This window comes from Elephas maximus, chromosome 25 (genome assembly GCF_024166365.1).
Source record: "Elephas maximus indicus isolate mEleMax1 chromosome 25, mEleMax1 primary haplotype, whole genome shotgun sequence".
NCBI classification, from domain to species: Eukaryota; Metazoa; Chordata; class Mammalia; order Proboscidea; family Elephantidae; genus Elephas; species Elephas maximus.
In genome coordinates, this window is record NC_064843.1 from 4,395,849 (window position 1) to 4,415,005 (window position 19,157).

The window sequence follows — 19,157 nt, forward strand, 5'->3', positions numbered from 1 at the left end:
GCATGGGGTGAAACGGAAGGGGAGCTGCCTGGGAGTGCCAGATGCCAGGCTTCCACAGCACGGTCTCACAGTGTGGGCTGCATGGGGACCCCGAGCAGTACACATGAAGTTTAACTTTTACAGACAGGGCAGCTGAAGGAGTAGTGTGACTAGAGAGAGGGCTTTCTCTGCTGCAGTGGCTGCTAACTCACTGCCAGGGTGGGCAAGGAGACAGGCCTCCTCCAGGAACCGCAGCCCTCAGAGTCAATCACCAGGAGGGCAGGCGGGGCGCCAGCCCTTTTCCCACCACTACATCCACAGCTCCCCCCGGAGGTGCCCCGAGGGTTCAGAGGCCAGGCCTGACCCACATCACAGTAGACACAGCAGGGCTACAAGGAGCTCGGGACACCCAGGTAAGGACATGAACCCAAGATCAGTCTGTAAAACTAAAGCTGATTCCTCACAAGTGGTGTGAGTGGGAGATACTGCACTCTCCCTCCCCTAGCACCACATCAGACCACTGCTCTCCACGGGGCTGGCCTAGGAATGACAAGGTCTACCCCTTGTATAGCAACTGCTACAGGTGGCAGACACCGTGTTGGGTCATTCACCCAATCGCTCAGAGACAGGAGTGACTGGTCACCAGACCCACCGGTAGGAGGTGTTCCGAAGCTCGCCAATGACCTGTGTGAGCTGCGAGTGGGTCCTGGAGGCATAAATGATCTTTGGGATGTCCACGTAGCAAGCTGCCAAGGTGTGAAAACGCACAAGAGAGTGTGCTCAGTCAGCGCTGCAACCTCATGACCCTGACACAGCACCCTGGTGCGTTTGCCAAATGCAGGTGGCCACTGACTTCTGAGATGCTTACACGCAGACACCTGCTGACAGACACGGGGCAGGTGGGTGTCTGCACTGGCCCTCCGATGCCATTAGGGTGGAAGAAACTCAAGGTGTTCTGCTAGAGGGGCTGTTGACACCCAGGTGGGTTCAGCCTGCCCTGGGCGACCCCTTCCTTCACCATCCCCATCTTAAGTCCAGAGACCGCCAGAAAGGAGCGTCACCTGGGGTGTCTCCAGAAGTGGCACTCCCCCAGGATGACAAGGACTGGTTGAGGAACAGCTCCCCTTGTGCCCGCTCAGCAATCTTGCGGGCAGAGATGGTGTCTCGAAGGTGTTCTCGCCAGGCCAGTGTGGTGCAGAGGAGACAAAGTGTCTTCCCTGTGCCAGTGGGGCTCTCCAGGATGCCATTCACTTTCTGAGCAGGGATGGGACAGGGGTTTCAGGGAAGCAAGAGTCCAGGTCAAAGAGGGCCTGCAGGTCACACATCCCACCCTGAGAGGAGCCCCTGTGACAAGACGTGTAGCTCAGACTTTGACTCTGCTCAGATGCATAGCCCACCCACATCAGGTAGAAAAGCCCCATGGGATCGAGGGTAAGTTAATTCAGCCCTTGTCAGCAAACAACTTGCAAAGCATTACCCAAGTGTGCCACTATTTTTCAGCCTGATAATAAATACTGAGATGAATAATGAGGTGCCAAGTCTCAAAACAGGACATTGTTCTTCAATTCCAGGTTTAGGTTTTTAAGCAGTGCCAGCTGAAAGGAACCGGATGGCCTACATACAAACTCTCAGAGGACAGCCCAAACTGGAAGCCTGGGAGGCACCAGACAGATTATGCAAAAGCTGTGCCCTCCCCCCGACTGCCACGGGCGTGGGCTCCAGCCTCCTTGATGGAGGAGGCTGAGTGAACACAGGCCACAGGAGCCCATCAGCCACAGCTGCAGAGCCCAGGGCTGGGGAACCGAGCAGGTATAAGAGGACACGTTAAGAAACTGTAGGAAGCACAACTGCCCCCATCCCCTCCCTCCACACCCCAAGAGGTTTAAGGCCAACCACATGAAGGCAAGGCACCAGCTGTCCTCTCTGCATGGAACCTTCCTCCAGATGTCTCCACAGCGGCTCCTGCTCATTGTTTGGCCTCAGCTCAAATATGCCCCTCTCGGAAGCCCAAGCCCCAACCCACCCCCTCCTTTTCCCTTCAGAGTATCCGTTACCATCAAAATCCCCTTTCTATTTACTTGTTTACTGTCTCTCCAACCCAACTAAAACATAAGCCCTATTTACAACCCCATCCCAGGCCAGAGCACTCCCCTTGCATAAGAGGAAGGGTCTGAATGCCTGGGAGGTGGGTGCACATAGGCCCCTGTGAGGCAGACTGGATGCAGACTCATTCCCCCATGCACAAGCCCCTCAGGGCCTGCAGCTTTACCTTTTGCAGACACTCCAGGACCTTGGCCATGTATTCCTGCTGGCATCTGTATGGCTGGAATGGGAAATCCACCGTCACACCGTTCAGGGTGACCTTGGGCATGCTGGCCGTTCCTCAGGAGGGGTCACAGGTGGGCTGAAAGGCAGGCTGTTCACGTCTGAGAGACAAAACTTCCTACAAACATCTCAGGTCTCAGCCACTCCAGGCAGGCGATGCTGGGGTGGAGGAGGCGCAGAATGTTGCTCTCCACTGGAAGCCCTGTGGCACAGACATGGATGCTCGTAAGCAGCCTTTCTAAAACAACAAGCTGCTTAACCAGTCACTTCAGGAAGTCCTTCCCCCTGAAGGTCAGAAGGCAGGCCTGTTAGAGGGAGCTCGGACAGGTGAAGACACTCAGTGGGTTTGCCCTGCCTTGTTCTCTGACCCACACAACTCCATCCTACCCTAGGAAAGGCAGCCAGGCTCCTGAAGTCATGAGCCTGAGCAGGGCACAGTTACACAAGCTCTACCGCAGTGAGCTGGAGGCTGAGGTCCCAGCAGTGCCCCTGGGGGCAGCGTGGAATGTCAGAGCCTCCTGCCTCCAGCCCCCAGGCCCTCATTCCCCAACCCCCCCACCTGGACAACCAGGTGTAGCGAAAGAGCATGCGTGGCTATGAGCTGGGTTCAAATCTCTACAACCCTGGGCAAGTCACTCCATATCTCTAGACCTCAGTTCCGTCTGAAAACTGGGAAGACCAGACGCTCACACTGAGTGACAGTCACTCCTTCCGGGGCCCTGGCCACATGGAAAGGCGGCGCCCAGCGCAGGGACTACCGGTCCCGGTGCTCACTGCGGCCGAACGGCCGGCCCGCGGCGGCGAGGGGCCGCTGGGAGCTGCGTTTCGGAAACCGCGACCCGCCCACAAGCTGCCTGGCTGAAAGAACCAGGTCCGGCGTCCCCGCGGGTAGGCTCCAGGATCGGGGGTCCCAGGAACGCACCGACTCCGGGCGAAGCGCCGCCACCCGGGCCTCCGTTACCAGCCGTTTCGGACTTCGCGGGCTGAGGCGGGCCGCTACGGAGCGATGCACTTCCGGGCCTACTTCCGGTCCGCGGCGCGGCGCTCCCGGCGGGAACCGCTCCCTACGCCAAAGTGTCCGCTTTTCTCTCTGCTGCGAGCCTCGTCCAGGTCGGTGCGTACCTATTCCGAAGCACCTCCCTTGCGCGTGGGCGGACATGGGTAGCTGGCCTGCACAGCGCCTGTGGATTACAGCACATACGTCTCCTCCCTCGATGTCGTCCCCCAGCAGGGCCACCATCCCACGACCACGTACCTAGATCGAGCACCGTGTTGCGGGTCAACTGCTCAAGCCTCCTAATGGGTTCCCCTGGTCTCCCCTCTTCTCACAACACCCACAGACATCTTTGCAAAGCTCAAGTCTGAGCCAGTCACCCTCCTTCTTAAAACCTACAAATGGCTGCCTGGTTCCCCTGACTGGGCTCCCAAGCACCTCACCAGCCCCTGTCCCCGTCCAGCCGATTTTCTGATCAGCGACCCACTGGTCGGAAACCCTGGTGACATAGTGGTTAAGTGCTATGGCTGCTAACCTAAAGGTCGGCAGTTCAAATCCGCCAGGCGCTCCTTGGAAACTCTATGGGGCAGTTCTACACTGTCCTATAGGGTCGGTATGAGTCGGAATCGACTCGACGGCAACGGGTTTGGGTTTGGTTTTGGAACCCACTGGTCAGGGTGGCCCCTCTGAGTTCCCAGGAGGGACCCGCAGGGGAGAGGGGATGCACAGTTCTGTGGGTCTGCTGTGAGGGCCAGGGCCAGCAGAAACCATGGGTTCAGAGCTCTGATGGGAGCTATGCTAGGTCCTGAGACCTTCCACAGATTTCCCCTTTAAGCTATGTGTGTCTGTGCTGATGTGTGAAAGAATGCGCTTGGGGACACCTCTGGCTCGCAACACATCTACCCCATGCCAGCCCCAGCAAACGGACTGCAGGGTGTATATCTCAGAATCTCAGAGGGAATTTGAAGAAGGTAGTGGCACCCAGCCAACACTCACTGAGTGCACACCAGGCACTGGTTTCACCACCTCTGAGATAAGCTCCGCTTTTATCTGCACTTTACAGTGAGGAGAAGCACAGAGCAGTCAGTAGACTGCCTAGAGCCAGCAACTAGCGCGTTGTGGAGCCAGGAGTTCACCCTTCCGCTGCTGTACCTCCTTCTCCTGAGAGCAGCTGTTTTTATCCACCCAGAAGCCCAAGAAAGGGGAGGCCACAACCCAGAGTCTTGGGACCTCCTGGGCTGAGACCAGCGCTGAGCCCCAAGCTCCTGAGTCGATGCTGAGCTGCCCAGGTATAGGGAAGGCCTGCCAGCTCCACTACACCTCAGGGACCATAAATTGGCCTACACAACACCTGTGCATTGCAGCACACCAACACCATTTTCCTGACCTAAGCCTGAGAGGTGTGGGCAAGGGAAACTGAGGCTGACCTGGTGGGCCACAGGGATTCCCATCAATAACAATATGTGGAGCATCTGCCCTCACAGGCTTTGTGGGGGCCCCCATGGTAGATGGGACCCCACCAGGACAGCCAGACTGATGTTACCCCCCACACACCATGTGTCACACACTGTGTTGAGCACAATGGAGGGAGACCGGGGCCTGACCTGGTCTAGAGCAGGATTGCCTGTCCCAGACCCGGTGCACAGCAGCAAAGAAGGCCCACCAGGAAGGTACTGCACTGGGTCTGGACATGGTACCATCTGTGGGCACTAGGAAGGTGTCCCTAGGGGGGTGATGGACCCTCCAGTGTGTGAGGAAATCAGAGGAAACCTGTGATGTGGAGGGAAGAGATGAGCACAGGGCCTTGTCACTCTATCCAAGGGGGACAGCAGTGCCACGGGTGTATCAGGAAAGGTAAACGTGACTATGCAGTTGAAGGTATGTGATGGGAGCTGGGCTCGGTACCTGCTACTGTGTGAGCTCACACCTGGACCTGGGCCTGTCAGGGACTCCACCCTTACCCCCACCCAGCCCAGAGGCTGCCTCCAGAGCCTGCAGCTTCATTGCACCTGCCCCAGGTGAGCGTGGCAGCACTGGAGGGAGGGGATTGCCCCTAACCTAGACTCTGGATGAGACTCCTGCCCTTGCCCAGCTAGGAGGGGGAACAGGGGTATGGGGGGTACCTTGCTGGCCATGTCCTGACCTGTGCTTATGACCTTGATGTTGTCACTCTGTTGCTAAGGGTATCCACTCACTTACACATTCACGCTGTACCAGGCACTGGGGCCATAGCCCTGCCAGCACAGTCCTCACCCTGAGGTAGTCCCTACATGCGGAAGTTCTGTGAGAAACAGGCACTTTTGCACAGGTTGGCAAGTGTGGTCTCAAGGTGCTAGGGACGAGTGCAGGAGAAGCAAGGAAGTTCCTGGAGGAGAGAGGAGCTACCTTCCCTACCTCATTTTCCCGAGACACGAGTCCTGCAGACACCCTGAGTGGGTCAAAGAATGCAGCCTGGTCCCCCAATTCCCAAAACCCTTCTGGGAGACCTGAGTGGCAGCTCCCCAGGTGGCCAGGCCCTCATGTGGGTGGGATCACAGGCAGGTGCTCAACAAGTGTTGAGTGACTGAGTGACCTGCAGAGATGCAGGGGCCTCCTGGGCAGGGCTAAGGTTAGTTTCAGGAGGCCTGACCTACAAAGGGTCAGTTTGTGGAAAACACCTTTGACACAGGTGCTCAGAGGATGCCTCATGTAGACCTTGGTGGGAGGGTAAGTCTGCTTCAAGACCTGGCACCATAGTGAGGCAGATGTTTAGCAGGCCCCACCATGCACTCCCACCAAGTAAGCCCCTCCCATGCGCCCTCCTTGTGCCTGGCACCATGCTGGGGGCTGCCCTGTGCTGCTGCTTCCTAGGTCCAGTTGAGGAAGCAGAGGGCTCAGAGAGGACATGTTCAAAGTCACCATGATCACTTTTTTGTGTGGTCATTCTAGCTATGGTCTTGTAACTCCCACCCAAGTGATTGGGTGGGACTGTGATAGGGTAATTGTGGCCCACCAAAGGGATTGGACAGTTTTGGCATTCTGCTGGTCTTGAAATAAGCCACCCTAGAGGCAGGAAAGATTTCCACCACCACCGAGGAAGAACAGCCAGGAGAGAAGAGAGTGTCATTTGGACCTGGGACCCCTTTGCTGAGAAGCTCCTGGACCCAAGAGACAGGGAGCTGTAACCCTGAAGACGGTGAGAAGCAGTGGCAGAGAAACAGTGGCAGGAGAGACTAAGCAGTGGGCTCCCTGGCCCAGAGAGTGAGAAAGTTGAGCGCCTTGGGGCAGAGGCAGAGGGCCAGAGAGAGGCGTGCCTGTGAGGACAGCTGGGAAGTGACTGTCTTGATGGAAGAACTATCTTGAGCATTTCTAAAACCTGAATTGTAACTGTTACACTTCCTGAACAAACCCTGCGATCCTGAGTATTTATTGTCTGTGAGTTCTATGTGGCCGTTTCAATGAACTATCTAACCTAGCACAGAAGTAGGGAATGCCATGCTGGGGCAGGAGGTGTCAGAATTGGTAAAGATGGCAGAGAGAGGAGGCATGTTGATCTTGACTGTCCTTGATGCTCTTTGCTCCTTGTGAAGAGAGAAGAGGTCAGACTCTGCCCCCGTGCCATTTTTACAGTGACTCTGAGGCAACACTGCCCCTTAATTAAACCTGTAGAAAAAAAATAGTATTTTTATTTTATGCACACCCACCCCATCCCCCCCAAGAAGATTCCGGATGTGTGGGGAGAGGGGTTATGCCTCTCGATGCCAGAAGCTGGAGCTGGAGTGAATCTGCAGAAATAGACAGTCCCTATCTTTGCTGCAGGGACTGACAGCCCCTCGAGGAAGACATGGCTGCTCCTACTACAGTCAACAGTGCTCTCGAGAGCAGATTTGTGTGCTTCTCCTCCATTTGCACCCTGGCTCAGCTCCTATGGGCGAGGTTGGGGGTGCAGCAGCAGCCCACACCTGTGTCTGTGTGTGCGTGCGTGTGTGAGTTTTCTATGCTGTGTAACAAATTACCACAAACTTAGCAGCTTGAAACAATACCCACATATGAGCTCACAGCAGGTCGGGGTGTGCAAATGGCTGGGCACTTCCTCAGCATCACTCACAGGCTGAAAATCAATGTGTGGGCAGGCTGAGTTCTCATCCAGAGCCTCTGGGGAAGAATCCACGTCCTTGCTCATACTTGTGGATGACAGAATCCATTTCCTTGTGGGTGTAGGATTGAGGTCCCATTGTCTTGCTGTCAGCTCCTGGGGCTCCTCTGGGGGGGGGCTGCCATGTGGCCCCCACCATCTCAATAGCACAGGCCCTTCCTCTCATTGGATCTCTCTAACTTCCCTTCTACAACAGCCAGAGAGACTCTCCCCATCTTGAGGCCCACTGTGCCACATAATGTAGCCTCACCACGGGCGTCAGATCCATCGGATTCATAGTCCCAGGATTGTGCAGGTGTGTACACCAGGTGTGTAGGGCTCAGGAGCCACCTTAGAACTCAGCAACCACAGTGTGCTCCTGATACACCCTGCTGGGACTATCTGGCCTCATCTCTTGTCCCTCCCTGCTACTCTACCTTTCTGAGCCCGTCTCACCCTCTGTAAGCCCCCCGAGGGTCCTGGAGTTTTATTCTTGGCCCTATTCATTGCTGTAGTGCTGGCACTTCCCCTCTTTGCCTTGGTGGCTCCATCTCTAAAACAGAATAATGCTCCAACTGTCTGGCTTCCCATCCCTGAGAGCATGGTGAGACAGTCACTGCTGGAAAGGGCCAGCGCCTCTGGCCTGGACTTTTTGAGCCCAGAGGGTCTCCCCAGGAGAGAAGAGAGGGCTGGATGAGCTGCCCCTCTGCCCCCGGGGAGGCACGTGCTCAGCCCCGGCCAGTTGCTCATCTGCAGCTGGGGACTAGCACCAATGTCTTCTCTTGCACCCTGGAAACGGAGACCTAGCCGGTTGCACAGCGAGTGAGCTGTAGAACTGTGAGCTGTAGAGCTGAGGTTTGAACCCACGTCTGTCGGTCTCACTTCAAAGACCTTGACCCAGAGCCCTTATAGCCTCCACGCCTGTATTCTCTGCCACAGCAACATCTGCACATCTTCCCTGGCCCAGAGCAGAGCCCCCTCCTGGTGCCCATCCAGATGGCCCCCACCCAAAACTCCTCCACCTCAGACTTTCTTCTCAGCCCACAGCAGCACGCAGCATTGCCCCCAAGACCCCAGGGAATGGGGGCTCATCACCACCATCCCCCAAACCCCAGGAAGCCAAGCTAGGGGGGTGGGGGTCCGTGGTCGTGACTCTCCCCACCCCCCACCCCCCGCGTCTGGGTTCCAGGGGTTTGGAGTCCAGCGCCCTGTGTCTCTTCCTGGGCTCTCAGCGTGCTGGCCTCTCTCCGCCTCCTTTCCTCTCCCTCCTCCCCCCTCCGTCCCTCTGACGGCTGCAGCCCCTGCCGCGTCGCGACGCCGCCTCCTCTCCCTCCCGCCCTTCTCCCACTGCAGCATCCGCCACTGCAGCTCCAGCCGCGCGGCTCCAAGCCTCCGAAGCCACCACCCGCCCGCAGCACCATGGCCAGCACCGTGTCCGGTAGGTGCCCGGGGAGGGTTTGCGCGGGCCAGGTCCTCCTCGCCCGGCGCAGGGCTGGTCGCCCGCGGCTTTGTTGTCCTGAACCCCAGGCACAGCAGCGAAGAGGAGCCTGGGGTCAGGGCAGAGGGTCGTGGCGCCCAGGGTGGGGACTGCGGCGCGGGGCAGGAGGGCAGGGGCCGCGCTCGGAGGAACGCCGCGGGGGTCGCTGAGTGCGACTGCCGCAGAGGGGCTCCAAGGACGTGGGTAGCGCGTCTGTAGGGTATGGGCAGGGTCCCTTGAGCGCCAGGGATCGCAGACCCTGAGGGCACCGTACCTTTGCGGGACAGCTGCGGCCCTGCGCCCGGGGGGGTGGGGAGCGCAGTGGACTGAGGGCGGGGGGGGGGCGCTGCAGGCGGGCTGAGGGCGGACTAACCCTCTCTAGCGAGGCCGTGCCCGCGCCTGGCGTCGCTTCGCCGCGGACCCCGGGGACCACCCTCTGCGACGCCGGCGTGACGGCCACGGCCCTCTGCGCCTCCGGGGTTTGGGTGGGGCAAGGGTGCTGCAGTTCCAGCCCCCCAGACTGCGGGCCACCCCGCCCCACCCATCACGCCGTGTCTGCCCCGCCCCCGCCACTGCGGACCCTCACCTACCCCGGGACTCAGGCTCGAGGACGCGGGATTCGCTTTCCCCGGGGAACGCGCTGCCCTGTCCAGCCACCCCAAGACCAGCGTCATCTTTGTGTTCAGGCTAAGGCAAGGCTGGAGGCCCTGCAGTCAGGAACAGCCTTCCTCCGCCCTGGGGCCCGGTCTCAGGGTCCCACCGAAGTAATTGCTTTGTTGCTGAGGGAGCTCCGCCCACCCATGTGGCCCTGCTAGGCCCCACCCCCAGTCAGGCCCTGCCACCTGTCCAGAAGGGGTTGCTGACCATATTGTCACAGGCCACTGCCCACCCTGTTTGGGGGTTTTGTCCTTCAGGGCTTCATCTATCTCGCCCTCTTGTTGACCCCAGGGATATTGGGACAGGCTCCCACTCTGTGAGTTCCCAGCAGAATGAGACCTGCAGCCCAGCGGCTCTGCCCTTTCTGAGACCATGTAGGCCTGTGAGCTGCCTAGGCAGAGGCCCTTGGGCAGGGGATGGGTGAATAAACATAATACCAAAAAAACAAACCCAGTGCTGTCAAGTCGGTTCCCACTCACAGTGACCCTATAGGACAGAGTAGAACTGCCCCATAGAGTTTCCAAGGAGCACCTGGCAGATTCGAACTGCTGACCCTTTGGTTAGCAGCTGTAGCACTTAACCACTATGCCACCAGGGTTTCCATAAGCATAAGAGCGTTCTGCTTTATAACCCCCTTCAGGGGAACCTTTCTCAGTAGGCATCATTCCCGCCCTCTGGAGGTGCCAGGAAAATTTAGGGGGTGAGGCAACTTGGCCATGCCCACCTTCTGTGGCCAGAAGGGCCAGCGGCTCTCTCAACTCCAGGTTTCCCTGATGCCCAGTCCTCTTCTCTTCACCTCTTTGGGCACTGCTGACCCATTCGGTCCCAGAATTTTGTGGGTATCCAAGTATCCACAGGTGGTGGTACACGTGGTTTTTCTTCTTTTCTTTTAACATAAAAGTGGTTGCCAAACAAAATCCAAGCTAGTAGCTGTCTCTGGGAGCAGAAAGGGAATCACAAGTGCAGCCTGCTGGTTTGTCAGCACAGCCACTGCCACTCGGATGGCCACGGAGCCACGTGGGCCCTGCCGACAGCCACTGCCACTCAGATGGCCACGGAGCCACGTGGGGCCCCGCCGACAGCCACTGCCACTCGGATGGCCACGGAGCCACGTGGGGCGCCGTCGACAGCCACTCGGATGGCCACGGTGCCACGTGGGCCCCGCCGATAGCCACTGCCACTCGGATGGCCACGGTGCCACGTGGGCCCCGCCGACAGCCACTGCCACTCGGATGGCCACGGTGCCACGTGGGCCCCGCCGACAGCCACTGCCACTCGGATGGCCACGGTGCCACGTGGGCCCCACTGACAGCCACTGCCACTCGGATGGCCACGGTGCCACGTGGGCCCCGCTGGGGGACTGACCCTTGGCTACATCATGGCTACCTGACCATCCATGCTGTCTGACAGGTCCAGCTGGCTCGTGTCCGAGCCTCTGCCCACCTTGAGCCTCTCCCACCCACAGAAGTTGCAGACAATGGCAGCTACATGAGAGTAATGAGAGTAACTGTGGCCAGTCAACTTGCGTGACCCCGGGACTGTTTCTTCATGACAAGACGCCTGGTCGGAAAAGGCTCCCCATCCCATGGTCAACCGTCTACTAACCTTGCTCTGCGGGGTTCATTTTGTTTTCCACAACCATCATCTGCTGTGATTTCTCATCATTGTGAACTCGATCTAGCTGCCTTTCCTTCGTATACTGAACGGTCTTCCTACACCATTCTCGGCAGCATCTATTGCAATGAGCTTCATTTTTGCGACATCCTCAGGAAGATCTGGGCTCTCTTGGAGTTCTTCCTGAGTGGACTCTTGTCCCTGGTTCTGCTCCTGTTTGATTCTGAATCTGACCTCTGTGTAGCTGTGTGGCTTCGCACATGTTAGTCTGATCTCTGTCCGGCTGTGTGGCCTGGCGCATGTTAACCCTCAGGGCCTCCACTTTCCCATCTGGGTGGGATGATAGTAGCAGTGCCCCTAGATGTTGCTCTTAGGGTTACGGGAGCTCTTTTGGGGAAGGACCTGGCCCCAGCACCCAGCAGTAGTGATGCCTGGTTTGTGCCCGCGATTGTCCTTCGGCCACATTTTCAATCCTTCCTACCCAGAGGAAGGCCGGTACTGTTTGTTCTGCCATGCTGGGCTCCTGGCACTGTCCCAGGCAGCTCTGACTAGTGAGGGAGGGGCCTTCCAGTGGGGATGATCAGCAGTAGCCTCCAGGCCCTTCCAGGGGGTGAGTGGGCATCTCTGGAACCCCCACCCTCTCAGATCTGGACACTCCGCCCCATGACCTGGCTCCATCCTGGCATGCTGTGTGATGCTGGGTGGGCCCCTCGCCCTCTCTGGGCCTCATTTTCCTCCTGTAGGAACAAAGTGACAAAGGCAACTGCCTTCACTGGCTGGTCCTGAGGGTCAGTTGGGAAAATGGAAGTGATGCGCCCACCCATGTGAGCCCTTCCTGCTGTGGTGGCTGATTCAGGCCTACCTTTCCGACACCTGCGTCCGTAGCACCTAATCACCCGAAGGCTTGCTGTGGTTTTGCATATTTAACACCAAAAGGAAGAGAGATGAAGGCAGCCAGCCGACAGCAGAGATTTGTTTTCAGCAGATTCCTGGAGTCAGTGAAGAGGAGGGCGGAGGAGAGCCCTGGGGCCTGTGCTGCTTTGAAAGGTCCATGGGGACAGAGAGGAGGGGCGAGGTGGCAGGGGAGGGGTGCCTGAGGCTCTGAGGACTTCCCTGGCTAACGCTGTGCCTGGGCAAGGTGGCCCAGGAAGGTCTGGGCTTGGCCTTGTCCTCTCTGCTACCAAGGGCAGGGCATGACCTTTAAGACCCCTGTCCCCAACTCCAAGCATACAGGTCCCTGTAGCCTCCTGCTTGCTATTTGGGGCCTGGCCCACTCAGACAGTCTGCATGTGAGGCCCCCCGTTGCCCACCCTCTCCTAGGTTTGCCCACTCCCCACCTGCGGGCCCACCCTACCCCAGCTTCCTCTCCTGCAACCAGATGTTGGAGCAGGGTCTCATTCAAAATCCTTCCTGGGGGGGTGCCACTGCCCCTTGGCTTCTTGAGTAGTGGTCTTCTGCGGGGGGAAGCTCCTCACAGTCCATCAGCCTGTGAGAAACCCGACAGGGAAGGCTGACTCCTGCCCCAATTTGCAGCTGTAAGACATAGTCCCCCTGCCCCAGGGATACTTGTCCCCTGGGCAGAGCCATGAGCTTGATAGCACCGACCCCGTCACCTGCCCACCACCCCTTCTCCCCTGACCGTGCAGGTGCTCCTACCTGCCTCCCCCATGCTAAGGTGACAGTGACCGGAAGGGGACCCCCTAATCTTTGTCTGCAAACTGGCTCTCCCTCATAAGGAGTCTACAGAGTCTTTCCTGTGAAAAGTTGATGCTTTGCACCACTGTCAGGCCCAGGCTCCTGGCCTGTAAGGTGAACCCACTGGGGGTCTTGATGTGTGATTAGGAAGGATGGCTTGAGAGGTCCGAGCTGGGGGTGGTGTCGGCTGTGGGGAAGGCGCTGGCAGTACCGAGGCAGGAGGGCCCAGTCCCTTCCTTCCTGGCCTCTCCTGGGACCTGGGCCTGTTCTACTGCAGCCCAGACCCTTCTTGCTCCCCCTCCACACCTTCACCTCTGGGGCATGCAGGTGTGGTGGAAAGGACACAGGCCCCCTGGGATGACTATGCCTGATCCCAGCTCCTGTGCCGGCTCTGGTAAGCAGGATGTCAGAGTCAGGCTCACAGCTGGGGATACATGAACCAGACAAAGTGTCTGCTTTGGGATCTTGCTCACCATGAAAAAGTGCTAAATCATTTTGATTTTGAGTGTGGGTGTCTTCCCCTCCCCTGGCAGGGCTCAGGGTCATGGGGGCCAGGCTTGCCTCCTTTTCCGTTGTGGGTGACCATGGTTGCTGGTAGCATGTGCTCTGAGGGCCAGAGGGCAGCAGTGGTGCTGAATGAACAGCTCTGCTCTCTGGCCTTGGGGGTGTCTGCAGAAAGCCCCATAAATGCCTGGGGGACAAGTGGGCATCTGACAAGTGCCCGGCTTTATTGAGAGGTGGCAGAATGGCCATTAGGATCAACTCGGTGTGGGGGGGGGGCAAGAGGGCCTAAGTCTTATTTCTCAGAAGGGCTGTCCACAGAGGCTGCGCGAGCCCTCAGTGTCCTGGGTCACTCCTGTCTGCCTGTGCTTGTGAGTGTCTGCCAATCAGAGGGAGAGGGGACACGCATGGAAAGGCAGAGTGAGGTAAAAGAGTCACACACAGAGAGATACACAGAGAGAAAGAGAAATGTAAAGAGCCAGAGAGAGCCAAAGAGACATACCCAAGGCACAGAAAGATATAAAGAGACAGAGATAGGGTTAGAAAGACACAAAGGGGTGAACACAGACAGAAAGAAGCAAAGGAATACACAGCAACGTACAAAGATGAGATGGACAGATGCCAAGACAGAGAAAGGGGAGAGGGAGAGCGAGAGCGAGAGTTGGAGTCAGGGACATGGAGAGACAGAGACACAGAGTCAGAGATTGAGGGATGTAGAGGAAGAGACAGAGAAGCAAAGAGACAGTCAGAAACACAGAGAGATCACAGTCAGAGACAGAGGCAGAGAGAGAAGTACACAGAAACAGCACAGGGAAGAACACACAGGCGACAGACCCAGGGAAGACAGGCAGTCAGGGTGGGTGGCAAGCAAGTTAGAGGAGAGCGAGAGAGATGGAGGGAAAGTCAGAGAGACTCAGATACACACAGAAGAACAAGATAAAGGTTGCACAGAGAGTCCCCCCAGAAGCAGAGCTGCAGAACGGGTTGATCAGACCAGTCCAGCCAGAGAGGAGGTGGGGCCCTGGAGGCGTGGGGCTGGATGCTGGCCTGATGCTGGCCTCTGGCCTGCCCACAGCCTACAAGGAGAAGATGAAGGAGCTGTCTGTGCTGTCGCTCATCTGCTCCTGCTTCTACTCACAGCCGCATCCCAACACCATCTACCAGTATGGGGGTGAGTGTCCCTGTGCTGGCCAGGACTGTGGCCCCTGCCTCGGCCAGTGCGTGCCCCCTACCCTGTCTTGGCCCCCCACCTCCCATGCCAAATGACGCCCTCTGGCCGGGATGTCTGCTGGAGAGGGAGGTGTCTGGGGGAAGGGTGCAGGTCCTGAGCCCCAGACCCGGGGACCCCTGTGTAAGCTGGCCTGGTGCCTGTGGGAGCAGCCATCTGGTTTCCCCTGCAGACATGGAGGTGAAGCAGCTGGACAAGCGGGCCTCTGGCCAGAGTTTCGAGGTCATCCTCAAGTCCCCCTCCGACCTATCCCCAGAGAGCCCCATGCTCTCCTCTCCCCCCAAGAAGAAGGATGTCTCTCTGGAGGAGCTGCAGAAGCGGCTGGAGGCGGCTGAGGAGCGGAGGAAGGTGGGGAATCCCTCCCCACTGGGGTGTGAGCAGGGGGCGTGGAGGGTGCAGACGAGGGTGGAGAGGTACAGATGCCTGTGCTGGGGAGGCACTCATGAATCTTTGGACCTCCCCTCCCAAAAGATAAGAACAAGACAGGGAGGAGGAAGCACCCCAAGGTAGCAGGCAGTAGAGGGAGATGGGACCAGGCACCGTTCTGGGGCCCACCCTTGGCTGTAGTGGGGAGGGGTCAGTTGGTAGCCCCAGGAGAGGCTAAAACACAGAGAGGGACGGGCATTTGGTGGTTCATCCCAGTGCACAAGTGGGCCCTTGCCCATTCAGGCAGGGAGAATGGCTTTGTCCAGTTCACAGGACCCAGACCTTGCAGCGTTAACCAGCAGGGATGGGCACATGGGTGGAGGCCACAACTGGGCCTAATGACTCCTGGGATCCTGTCTCTCTACTCTCTTCCTGGGGTTACCAGGCCCGGACAGTGTGGCACCTACAGGCCCACTCTTGCTTGACTCCCTTCCTTTCCTCCCCAGGGACCCCTGCAGCGCCGAGCTGGCCTAATTGGGAACTCAGACCTGGTGCATTGAGCACCTACTCTGTACTCAACATGCATGTAGGAGGAGAGGGCCCACAGATTTTGGAGCCAAGAGAAGCAGGCCGGCTCCTGCAGGGATGCCTGCCTAGGGAGAGGGGGAGCACTACAGGGCCAAGGACAGGTGGAAAGCATGAGCACAGGCCAAGTTTGCTGGGACTGCAGGGACCCCAGCAGTGGAACTTTCAGCGCCAAGCCTGGCAAGTCCCTGGCAGACCAAGAGGAGGTAGTTACCTTCGGTGACGGCAGGACAACCTCCTTAAGGACTTGGGTCTGGTGGACACAGGTGGAGGCCAGGGCAGCAGGACCAGGTGCACTGGGCAGGTACCATGAAGCGTGAGTTTAAGCGGGGAGCAGAGGGGGGCAGAGCAGGGAGCGGCAGAAGTGGGATTCCCCTCCATTCCCACCCGTCCCAGCCCAGGCCTGGACGATTGAGGGTTGTTCCCGGGGCAGCGCCTGGGGGCCAAGGCACCCACGGAGGATCTGGGCTGGTGGAGACAGCAGGTGGAGGTGTGTCGGGGATTTGCCGCCTGCAGGTTCTGGGAGGCGGGAGGGGTGCCTGGTAGGTGCGACAGCCTAACGCCCTGCCCCGCTGGTCCGAGAGCAGACGCAGGAAGCGCAGGTGCTGAAGCAGCTGGCAGAGCGGCGTGAGCATGAGCGCGAGGTACTGCACAAGGCACTGGAGGAAAACAACAACTTCAGCCGCCTGGCAGAGGAGAAGCTCAACTACAAGATGGAGCTCAGCAAGGAGATCCGCGAGGCGCACCTGGCGGCGCTGCGCGAGCGGCTGCGTGAAAAGGTGCGCGGGGAGGGGTTCGAGAACGGGACAGAGCTCTGGCGGGGACAGGACCTGGGGCGGAGCTTAGGGCGGGGCTAGGAGTGCAGGGGTGGAGCCCGGTGTGGATGCCAGGGATGGAGATCGGGGCGGGATGAAGCTCGGGGCAGGACGGAGCTAAGCTTGGTGTGTGGGCAGAGCTAAAGCAAGGGGGAGCTTGGGGTTGGGGCTTGGTGTGGTGCTGGAAGTGAAGCTTGGCTGTATGGGCCGAGTTCTGGCAGGGCCTGGGGAAGGCTTCGCTCAGTGTGACCACGAGGCGGCCCACAGTTGGTGCCCACGACACTCACAAATAGGATAGTTATCTGAAGCTCCTCCCGGTACAAGACAAGAGGGGGAGGAGTTGCTTTAGACCCCAAGAGTCTCACCCATCCTTTAACTCCTCACTGTCCCACTGCAGGGCCAGCCAGGGTGAGGCAGGTAGATTCCGATGTCTGGAGAGAAAAGAACAGGATCCCAAGTCAGCCTCCCCACCCAGGGTCCAGCCCTGGCTTCCCTCCTCTGCAGCATTTGCTGCCCCTCAGTCCACTCCGGAATATGGCTGGGGCCAGGTTACCCCCAGGGAGTTCGGCAGCCTGCACCCGTGAGGAAATTTCTGCGGCATTTGCAGAACCCCAGTGGTGCCTGAGGGCCACCCCCACCCTAAGGCCACCACTTCTGCCTCCCTACTAAGCATAACAAGGATTGTAAGGATGGCGCAGGACCGGCAGTGTTTCGTTCTGTTGTGCATGGGTCATTATGAGTCAGAACCGACTCGACAGCACCTAACACCACCACTAAATCCGAAGCTGGCTGTCCTTTTGGGGCCATGACCCAGGCCTCCCCCTGCCCGCCGCTCCTCAGCTTTGGTTGCTAAGGTGTCCTCCTAGGTCAAGTCCTGGAAGCTGGTATCTGAGCGGCCTGGGGTTGGCAGGATTGCCCACCGTCATCATCCTCATGTAATGTCCACAGGAGCTGCACGCCGCTGAGGTGCGCAGGAACAAGGAGCAGCGGGAGGAGATGTCTGGCTGAAGGCCTTTCTACACCTGGCACCTGAGTCCTGAGCCAAGACAAGAACACAGTCCGGTTCTGGTTGTTTTGTTCCACCTTGTCTAGATGCGCCTTCTGTTCCTGATCCTCTCTGCTCCCAGGTCCATGCTTCTCTCCCTGCAGTCTTAGCTGTCCAGTCCTTGTTCGCTGACCACAGGCTCTCCCTGGAGGAGCCCCAGGGTGGAGGACTTGGTTCCTCAGTTTGGGCACCAGGCCAGGCGGCCCCTTAGTGGATGTGGATTTGACCATAATAAATCCAACTAGTGGTGGCATTGAGATGTGGATCCTTATGTTAGTTTGTCAGGGTCAACACCTTGGTCACAGGAGCCAGTCTGGGAGGCAGACAACGGTGCCTTCATGTGGGGAAGGGGCACAGCACATGGGGCAGGTGAAGATACTGGGCAGCACTAGGGCTGGTCCCCGGGGTTCCCTGTGGCAAAGCCTTTCAGAATTGGTGGGATGAGGGGTGGGGCGCCATTTAATGTGGTCTATAACAGGGAAGTGGTGCAGAGACCCAGGAGTCCTCAGACCACCTACCCCAGGGTGGGCACCCTGGGAGCCTGCAGTCATGCAACAGGGGCTGGAATGGGGAAGGCACAGGATGTGTCCCACCTGTGTGCAGGGCCGTGGGCATTCCCTGCCAAGGACTCAGTGCAGGCCACTTCGGCTTAGAGAGTTGTGGGTAGCAGCGACACCTTCTCAGCCCCACTCACTCAGAAGTGCGTCCACCTCCAAAGTGCCCCTGGACCGAGGTAGCCTCGACTCCCTCCAGGACTCCCAGCACCCTCCTGAGGCCCACTGTCCTTTGGGTGCTCTGCTCCTCCCCCCATTCTGGGCAGATGTGGCCAGGTGTGTGACTGGCAGCCTGAAGTCCTCCTCAGGGAGTCAAGGACAGAGCTGCACCCCCGGGGACCAGCTGCCCGGGGTCTGTCCTGATTTCCCAGGCTGCACACTCCTCCAGCAGGGAATGGAGGCACAAGACCTGGCTCCAGGCCTTTTCTGCCAAGAACCCCTGGACTGTGTCCTTCTGCTCCCTCGGTGCTGGCCTTTGAGGATCATCACCTGGCTGGACTTGGGGTGTTCTTTGTGCTATTGCAACATTGTCCCCTTCCCCATGGTGGGCCTGCTCCACAGCTGGCGGCTGGGGCAGGGCCCCTGTGGAACATCTAATTGGTTTAAAGCGTGAGGAGGACCAGCTACAAGTTCTCACGTGACCCAGAGCCCACGGCCCAGAAACCTGCTGGCTATAGCCCCAGGGCCCTGGCTTCCACCCACCAGGGGCAGGGTTGATCCTGACGCCCTGCAGTGGGACTAAACGGAATGACGTCCAGGAGTAGGCTTTTGTGGAACTCAGAAACAGAAGCAAGGATAGTAGGTCTTCTGGCGGGGCTGCCACTCACAACAGAAGCCTAGTGTCCTGCATACCCATCTCATCCCCACAGTGAAACCCACCCATTGCCGTTGATTCCATTCCAACTCATAGAGACCCCATAGGGTTTCCAAGGCTGTAAATCTCTATGGAAGCAGACTGCCACATCGTTCTCCCGCGGAGTGGCTGGAGGTTTCAAACTGCTAACTATTCAGCTAGTAGCCGATCGCTTTAACCACTGCGCTACCAGTACCTTCCCCCATATTAAGAATCAAAAACGCAATCAGATTGACGGCTAAAGACACAGCTGTGTTTAAGAAGTGGGCAAATCTGCTCCAGCATGTGTCCTGCCTCCATAGCCAATAAGGGCCATGCGGTCACTGCTCTGTCCTCTGTGGTGTGTGGCATGTCC

The 19,157-nt window shown here is 58.4% G+C and overlaps 2 protein-coding genes across 7 annotated transcripts in view; one reads left to right on the top strand and one right to left on the bottom strand.

Annotated features, from left to right (window-relative positions):
- RTEL1 (regulator of telomere elongation helicase 1) overlaps positions 1–3,334 on the bottom strand; it is a 30,979-nt gene extending 27,645 nt beyond the window's left edge. For 5 of the 6 annotated variants that reach the window (XM_049868856.1, XM_049868854.1, XM_049868855.1 and 2 more), the window contains exons 1-4: positions 3,227–3,334; positions 2,249–2,506; positions 1,041–1,233; positions 632–725 (exon numbers count right to left, since the gene is read on the bottom strand). In XM_049868856.1, coding sequence (XP_049724813.1) covers positions 632–725; positions 1,041–1,233; positions 2,249–2,350 — 389 coding nt within the window. In that variant the 5' untranslated portion in view covers positions 2,351–2,506; positions 3,227–3,334. The other variant, XM_049868852.1, reaches the window with a different exon arrangement.
- A 5,419-nt stretch (positions 3,335–8,753) lies between these two features.
- STMN3 (stathmin 3) lies at positions 8,754–17,641 on the top strand. Its single transcript, XM_049869025.1, has 5 exons — positions 8,754–8,850; positions 14,432–14,527; positions 14,757–14,932; positions 16,123–16,314; positions 17,299–17,641. Exons 1-5 carry the CDS (start codon positions 8,832–8,834, stop codon positions 17,356–17,358), a joined length of 543 nt encoding a protein of 180 aa, XP_049724982.1. The 5' UTR covers positions 8,754–8,831; the 3' UTR covers positions 17,359–17,641.
- The last annotated feature ends 1,516 nt before the right edge of the window (positions 17,642–19,157 follow it).

Coding starts and splice junctions, on each gene's coding strand:
- STMN3 (XM_049869025.1), top strand. Junction 14,528..14,756: donor CACCATCTACCAGTATGGGG/GTGAGTGTCCCT, acceptor TTTCCCCTGCAG/ACATGGAGGTGAAGCAGCTG. Junction 14,933..16,122: donor CGGCTGAGGAGCGGAGGAAG/GTGGGGAATCCC, acceptor GTCCGAGAGCAG/ACGCAGGAAGCGCAGGTGCT.